The sequence below is a fragment of the Acipenser ruthenus genome, chromosome 54 (assembly GCF_902713425.1).
Source record: "Acipenser ruthenus chromosome 54, fAciRut3.2 maternal haplotype, whole genome shotgun sequence".
Taxonomy (NCBI): Eukaryota; Metazoa; Chordata; class Actinopteri; order Acipenseriformes; family Acipenseridae; genus Acipenser; species Acipenser ruthenus.
The window spans coordinates 8,128,925-8,136,860 of NC_081242.1; the positions used below are offsets into that span (position 1 = coordinate 8,128,925).

Below are 7,936 nucleotides of genomic sequence, written 5' to 3' on the forward strand. Positions count from 1 at the left end.
TAGAGAAAGGAGCCGTGGGACCTGGCTATGTATGTATGGTCTGAATACTACAACCAAACAAATAAATGTGCTGTGCTTGTACCAGACCTGGGCCAGAAATAGTTGTATTTGATATTTTATTTTTAAATACCAAACAACCAATAGTTGAAGTATTTAAATATATATGCTCAAATGAAGCAATTATTAATTTTAATATTCAAATATTGTTTGCAAATATATATATATATATATATATATATATATATATATATATATATATATATATATATATATATATATATAAAATAGTAAAATAGTTACTTTCTGGGTTCTGTCTTCAAATATTTTCAATTACTTGCAATATGTATTTAATTATTTTACATATACTTTTTACAAACCATATTTAAAATTATATTCATCCCTGGTCTGGTTTGTACCTCATTGATGCTCCTCTTCTGCGCTTTACAGCAGAAATGTTGACTTTTTTCATTCCTGTGTGGAAGCGAAGGTGGCTTACCCCCAAGCTAGTCTTTAGAAGCCATTAAAACAGGAGCCTCTTGCAATACAGTGGAATGTATAACAAGAAAGGTTTTTTTGGGAGAGACAGGAGTCGTTCTGTCCCAGAGTCTTTTGTCAGTGTTCTAGCACAAAAAGACACCCCTTCCTTATCTTGCCCTGAATCAGGTGGGAGAAAATACAAATCTCTTTAACATGAAGTCTGGGGCAGGTTCAAACCTGAACACCAGATGATATGTTACAGTTAAGTAGAGCCCTGCTGGAATACAGAAAATTCCAAGTATTGTTTTGCTCCGTTCCAAATGTGCTTAAGTGAAGAAAAAGTTCTCAAAAATACACCTTGCAACATTAATCTTTGAACCGCTGTTTTAATTGCATTTGGATCATTCCAGACACCACCTGATATGTGAGCGCAACAAACTCTTGCAGCAATGAATTATCCACCATTAGTAAAAAAAAAAAAAAAAAAAAAAACGAAGCAGTTATGTAAGAAATTTTAGGTGGTATTCAAATATACATTTGTATAAAAAAGATTGCCTAAACATATAGGTTTAAACAGTAGCCTAGTTTATTAAGAGTAGCTACTTATTTTGAATATTTAGCTAGTGTTGTATGTGAGAATATACAGTGTACATCTTAGTAGTAATATATATAAGTCATACGGCCCCATAGGAATTAGTATAGACTTATTATGCCCCCCCCCCCCCCAGAAGACAAACCAGACAGCTTCTCTGCATGTCAGTGGGTGATCAACGTTAGTCCTCAAGGAGTGTATTCTGGTTTTTGTAATAACCAACTGGTCACATAGAACAAGAGAATCACCCTATAAACCTCTGCATCAGATTTGAAATCAGATTTATTTGATTTAAATCGATTTTTTTTTTCAAATTATGGAAACATTTTAGAGGTAGGGGTTGATAATGTTCTTAGGGTGTTGCAAATAGTAATTTGTGAATAGTTACATACCAAAACACATCATTCAAAATTTAAATGAACACATAAATAAAGCAAATTATTTATCATGTGGCATCCTCTAAATGTGAGCTAAAATATGTTTTGCCTTCTTAAAAGGCTTTCAGGAGTTTCATCACAGCCACTATTACATATAAATTCTATTGAATTTATAATGCAGAGCTACATTTGTTAAGGGCTGGTGTAAAAGAGTTATGCTGATGCAATGCTGAAAGGGCTGGACATCATGAAGGAAGTTTCCAAATCAGGTTTGTGCAGGAGAGGAACCCTTTATAAGCTTCAGTCTGCCTGGACTCCTCTCACACAGAGACTGAGCTCCTGTCTGCATTGTCTGCACTTCAGAGAAACCAGCAGCTGTACAATCAAGACTCACTGCAAACTCCAGACTCATTAGCAATACAGGTAAGCTAACTTGCATTCTTATTATTTCTACCAGATTATGTTGCCTACTGTGATGTAGAATGCAAACTATACCAGATTTAGTTGCATGTGGCTTCATTTTGTACAGAGAGTTGGGGAAGTTAAAGCTGCTTCATACTTCAGAGTCTGACACAATTTCTGGTCTCAATCAGTCGTTGGTCTCCTCAGACCTTGTTTGACAGGTTGAAATTACATTACCATCTGCATACTTGCACCCTGTGTCTTTTTTTGGAAGTCGTACGTCTTTTTCTCATATGTTTGCAACCACTTTTGCACTTACGTACTACTAGTTACAGTTACAATGAGTTTCTTCTCAGGCACTGTTTTACAGTGAAATTGATTTACGCTTACAAAGTATTTTCTTAAGATCAAGCTTGTGCCTCATTTTCCTGATCATTTTATAGTAAGCTGATATAAAAAGTGCATTGGGGTGTTAGTTTTGACTTGCACTGATGAAGCGCTTTATGATGTCCATGTTATGCATTAGTGGTAGTCCTTTTTATCAATGTAACTTATTTTTTAACAAAATGTAATGTGTTGCCACATTTAGGAACCACAACAGTTACAAGTAAAAAGAAAATGTTATTAGATTACAGTAATGTGTCACTCCCCCAACATTACAAAATGTTTGTTATTTTGAAATCTGTAACACTCACATTAATTTGTGTTATCAACTTTTAAGTAGATTACTATTGCACATTTGTTGGATCATTGCTTAGGTACATTTTAAACAATTATCCCAGGTGTTAAATAATCTATTTGGGGAGCTTTAGTTAATTGAAATTTTGGATTACATCATACACATTTTCAGGGGGTTTTCTTTCTTTTTTTTAGCAAATAAAGCAATTTCAAAATACTGCAATACTCATTCTAAAGAAAATTCAGAATATGATATCTGAAATATGGAACTGTCTTGTAAATAATTAGTGAACTTTTAATTCATGTAAACGTTGTATTTGAAACAACTTTTCTTTATCCCCAGGTGTGTGTGTGTGTGTGTGTGTGTGTGTGTGTGTGTGTAATGTCCTCATTTGTGCAGTGTAGAATTTAGAAAAGTCAGTGCCCTGTAAACAATTCAACAACAGGGGCACACACAGCTTGATTAAAGGTATTTGCTGGTTTCCCATTTAGGAACCCTAGTTCAGTTTTAATTGAGAACCTTGAAGCCAGGGGTGCTGTGTTCAGTAGGGTCAACGTTTTCTACTGAACGTCCTGTTAGCCGAGAGGTCTTGTAATGTTTGTGAACAAAGTTTACGCTTTTGCTCAGGCCATATAATGTTTATAGGTATTGTATCTTGAATCGAGTGGATTATTTAAATAATTAATTGAAAATACCCCAACTAAAATTCTCTTAAAACCTTCAATATATTGAAGAGAAAAGGGGGGTAAAATAATTGACTGTTAACTCACCCAATTACCAAAATAAATAGCAGCAGAGTTTATAGTTATTTTTTCTGTAGGTTACCAAGTCCAGCTGAGGAATGGATCGCAAAGCTGCGTACGCTTCACTGGTGGAAGGGGTGCAACACTTTGACTTTACTGGAGAATCCACTCCTTGCAATCTGATAGCCACAGGAGATGATGCCTTCCCAGTTGCTGTGACTCCGAGTGGGGATGTCATGATCGCTGCCTCTCGGTATGGCAAGGGTCGGATGGTGGTCCTACCTCATGAAGTCTACATGATGATTCCTAGATTTACCAGATTCATTCAAAATGCAGTAAACTGGCTCAAACCATCACCAGATGCACTGGTTGGTCTCCACAGCAGCCTAGGGTATTCAGCCACTCAGCTCTCTAGCACAGGAACCAAGGTTAAGATCAATGACACTTATATTGAGGGAATGGGGGTTTACTGCATGAGTGCATATGATGACACCCAGGCTGCAGAGCTCCTCAGCTTTGTAAAGGAAGGGGGCGGCCTGCTCATTGGTGGTCATGCTTGGCACTGGTCTTATTCACATACAACTGAAAATGTGTTTTTCTCTTTTAATGGGAACAAAATTACCAGTGCGGCTGGCATTTATTTCACAACCGAATATGGACAGAGGATAGTCTGTCCTGTCCAGAGTGAAATACCAACAAGCTCACTGTCAGTTAGGTAAGTTCATTTTCTTTTTTCCTCATTATTAACTGAACAATTAAGCACTGGCTGATCTGTTTGTTACCTTTCTAGAGCTGTGAGGCTGAGATGATGGGACTTTTCACTTGTTCTCAATGCTGTAGTCCAGTGGTGGGGAACCCTGGTCCTGTAGGGCTGCTGTCCCTCTTGGTTTTCATTCCAATTGAGCTCTAAATTACTTAATTGGACCAATTATTAGCAAATACATGTCTAATTAGGTAATTTAGGGCACAGTTGGAACAAAAACCAAGAGGTACACCACCAGCCCTCCTGGAACATGGGTTCCCCACCACTGCTGTAATCACTTCTACTTTAGACACATTGCCAACACATTGAGAAATGCATTTACTGAGGCATAAGCTATAACCTATTGCAGTGGAAATGCATCCCATTTGCTGGTGCATGGTTCTTAGGCCTTCTCCACTTCTCCATTGCATTTAACAAAGTGTTTCTCACAGGCATGCAGTACAGCACAGGTCCATGGCCTGGTTCCTGAATAGAGGTATTTTAAGTAATCTAGTTCCATTTACATCCAATCACACTGAGAAAGCACAGAGAAGGTGCCAGGTGTTCTTCAAGCTAACCCTACTTTAGGTCAAGTCTTCAGCACACCCTTTACTAATCATTGCCATTAATTCTGTTATGTTTTACTTTTGTCTGTTCTTGCAGTGAAGAGTACAAAACAAAATTTCTGGAGTCAGTTTTCCTCTTTCTGAAACAAGGGGTCGGCTCGATTGATTCACTCACAACGTTTCTGCTGACTGCAGACAAAGACCACATGGAACAGGACTATAAGAAAATCAGGAGCATGATTGAAGAAGCTACCCAGAGCATGTCAAAAGCAGAGACAGTTTCCAAATATCAACTCGCAAAGGTTGATGAAAAATATTTGGTGTTAACTACAGAGAAGAGCAATCTAGAAAGGGAACAAACCAACAAGACAACAGAATTGAATAATCTGAAAACCAGCCTTGCATCTCACAATGAAAACTTGACGAAAAGTGGACATGCTTTGGAGGAGGCAAATCGACACAAACAAATTGCACAGCGAGACCTTGATATTGCCAGAGCAAAGTATCATCAAGAAGTAGAGAAAAGGAACATCGGAATTGGATTGATGTTCATGCCCTTTGCTGGGCCAATAATTGGTAAGTATTTGGCTTTGTAATTCTTTTCACCCAGACAGCTAGGATCTTTGTGACAAACACAACATGTTAACAAAGAGGTCTGTATTCCACCACCATTGTGTGGATACCATTATTGTTTGTCACAAATAGCAGGAGGCAGTGCTTTAGATATTGTGAACTGACTATGAAACAGCTTGTTAAAATGCATGTACTCTATCGCACCATTACAGGAGGCACCATGATTGGCATTTCTCAAACGGCCATGAACAATGCAGCGGATGTTACCAGGAATGCAGAAGCTGCTGTGTATAAGTGGAGAGATGAAGTCAACAACTATTCAAACAAAGTGGCCAGATACTGTGATCTCGTAAAAGGTAAGCAGAATGAAATCTCCAACACCAGAAGCCATTTGCAGGAGATTGATTGCACGCTGCAGCAGTTGTCCCAGAAGCGGACAGCCACTGCTGAAGTGCAGAAGAAGCTCCGAGATGCCACCCACTTCCTGAGCACCCTGGCTGGAAGAGTGCAGGTGGCCGAGGTGCAGACCAGGAGCGTTCTCTTTTTCGATCCTCTGATCACCATACTGGAGGACATATCTCAGCACATATACCAGCTCTCAGGGAACAAGAAATACCAACTTCTCTACCAGCAGGATATCAAACCCATGATAGACAGGCTGAAGGAAAACAATCCTAAACTCAAAGCTATCTGCAACACAGGCGATGGGCAGTTTTACTAAGAGCTTCCCCTGTACTGTTAGTGCTTTACGCTGTTTGCATTTCTCATTTAAGATGTCAAATCTAATTGATTATTTTTGTGGAAATTAGGCTTTTGTGAAAAGCGGAGTAACTTTGCAACTGTTAGCAGTGCAGGTTTATGTTATAAGTAGGGGTTCTGATTTTCGAGGGATTTTTTTTAATTGCGTAGAATTATTTAATGAAAAAAATAGTGAAATTAGGTTAGTTTTAAGGATGTCAAATTCCCAAATATTGTAATAAGTGGCTGTGTCTTGGTACTGATGTCATCTTGATCAATATGAATTGGTAAGGGGAATAACTTTTATACTTGGGATTGTAATCGGTGTGTGGATTTTGTTCTTGTTTGTTGCTGTGTCAATCTCAGTTGTCTCGATTCATATGATGTGTTCACATTAATTGAATCATTCTAGATGCCTGTCTTTATATTGAGCATTCATTCTGTGATCTTCTGAATGCCCTGAGGAAGGCTTGATTTGCCTTGCAGTTTGTCTCACCAAAGTTTTCTGAAATCTCAATGTTTGTTGTTCAGGATGTGAAATAAAGCAAATTGAATGACCAATACATGATTTATTGGCCTTTTTGCTTATTTATTTGTCTTTGTGGTGAAACAAACAGTACATTAAACACCTCTATTTGTTTGTTTTTTCAAAAGGTTTATCTGGGGAAGTGAATGAAATGTGTCTTTACTGATTGCTCCCAAAACTTTGGCTTGACAACCCATTTCCATACCCCCACCTTTCTGCTATCCAATCTATATAAAACATATGCCAGCCAGACAGAGGTAAAATACAACTCCCAAACCTAGTTTGCTTGATATGTCTGGATTTTAAAAAGCTGCAGTTACATCCCCTATAAAAATGTACCATGGTACTTGTACCACTGGATTTTGGAACAAGGTACCATATGATATGTTATCAGTGTGAAAGTACAGTACAATGGTACTGTATAATATACAGTATGTACATAACCTATGCCATCAATGTACAATGCTGTATTATACTTTTCAATTTCTAAGAAGTAGCATGGTATCTAATTGCAACGCTACACCATGTTACTATTTCTAGTACCATGGTATAGTGTAGCTATATACCATTGTACTGCGTTATAGTACCATACTAGGTCATTGTACATTGATGGCATTGGATACAATACCATTGTACTTTCACACTGATTGATCAGGTATTAAAACTGTCTTTGTCTTGATGTCAGACTCCCTGCCATGCACACACTGTCATGACCATGAGAGGATCAGGTATTCAAACTGTCTTTGTCTTGATGTCAGACTCCCTGCCATGCACACACTGTCATGACCATGAGAGGATCAGGTATTCAAACTGTCTTTGTCTTGATGTCAGACTCCCTGCCATGCACACACTGTCATGACCATGAGAGGATCAGGTATTCAAACTGTCTTTGTCTTGATGTCAGACTCCCTGCCATGCACACACTGTCATGACCATGAGAGGATCAGGTATTCAAACTGTCTTTGTCTTGATGTCAGACTCCCTGCCATGCACACACTGTCATGACCATGAGAGGATCAGGTATTCAAACTGTCTTTGTCTTGATGTCAGACTCCCTGCCATGCACACACTGTCATGACCATGAGAGGATCAGGTATTCAAACTGTCTTTCTGTTGAAGAGGAACACATTAATGCCAATATTATATCAGAAGGATCTATTGAATTAAAAATAAGATTTGATATTAAATATGACTGGCAAGCAAAAAATAAAATGCAAGATCTTAGCAAAAATGTACAAATATATTTTTAATTTTAGTGAAATAAAAAGATAGAACAAATAAAAATAAAATGCTGTTATCGAACAACAGTAATACCACAAATAACAAATATATATATATATATGTTATTATTGTTATTATTATTTAGCAGACGCCTTTATCCAAGGCGACTTACAGAGACTAGGGTGTGTGAACTATGCATCAGCTGCAGAGTCACTTACAACTATGTCTCACCCGAGAGACGGAGCACAAGGAGGTGAAGTGACTTGCTCAGGGTTACACAATGAGTCAGTGGCTGAGGTG

At 38.0% G+C, this 7,936-nt stretch overlaps 1 protein-coding gene across 3 annotated transcripts; it reads left to right on the forward strand.

Annotated features, from left to right (window-relative positions):
- The first annotated feature begins 1,736 nt into the window (after positions 1-1,736).
- Positions 1,737-6,450, forward strand: LOC117398100 (uncharacterized). Of its 3 annotated transcripts, XM_059016935.1 has the most exons (5): positions 1,737-1,869; positions 3,348-3,523; positions 3,896-3,985; positions 4,676-5,154; positions 5,364-6,450. In XM_059016935.1, the coding sequence occupies exons 2-5, from the start codon at positions 3,369-3,371 to the stop codon at positions 5,870-5,872; spliced, it is 1,233 nt and encodes a 410-aa protein (XP_058872918.1). In that variant the 5' UTR covers positions 1,737-1,869; positions 3,348-3,368; the 3' UTR covers positions 5,873-6,450. The 3 variants fall into 3 exon arrangements, with proteins under 3 accessions (XP_058872918.1, XP_058872916.1, XP_058872917.1); XM_059016933.1 differs by having other exon boundaries at positions 3,348-3,985; XM_059016934.1 differs by having other exon boundaries at positions 1,741-1,869; positions 3,333-3,985.
- The last annotated feature ends 1,486 nt before the right edge of the window (positions 6,451-7,936 follow it).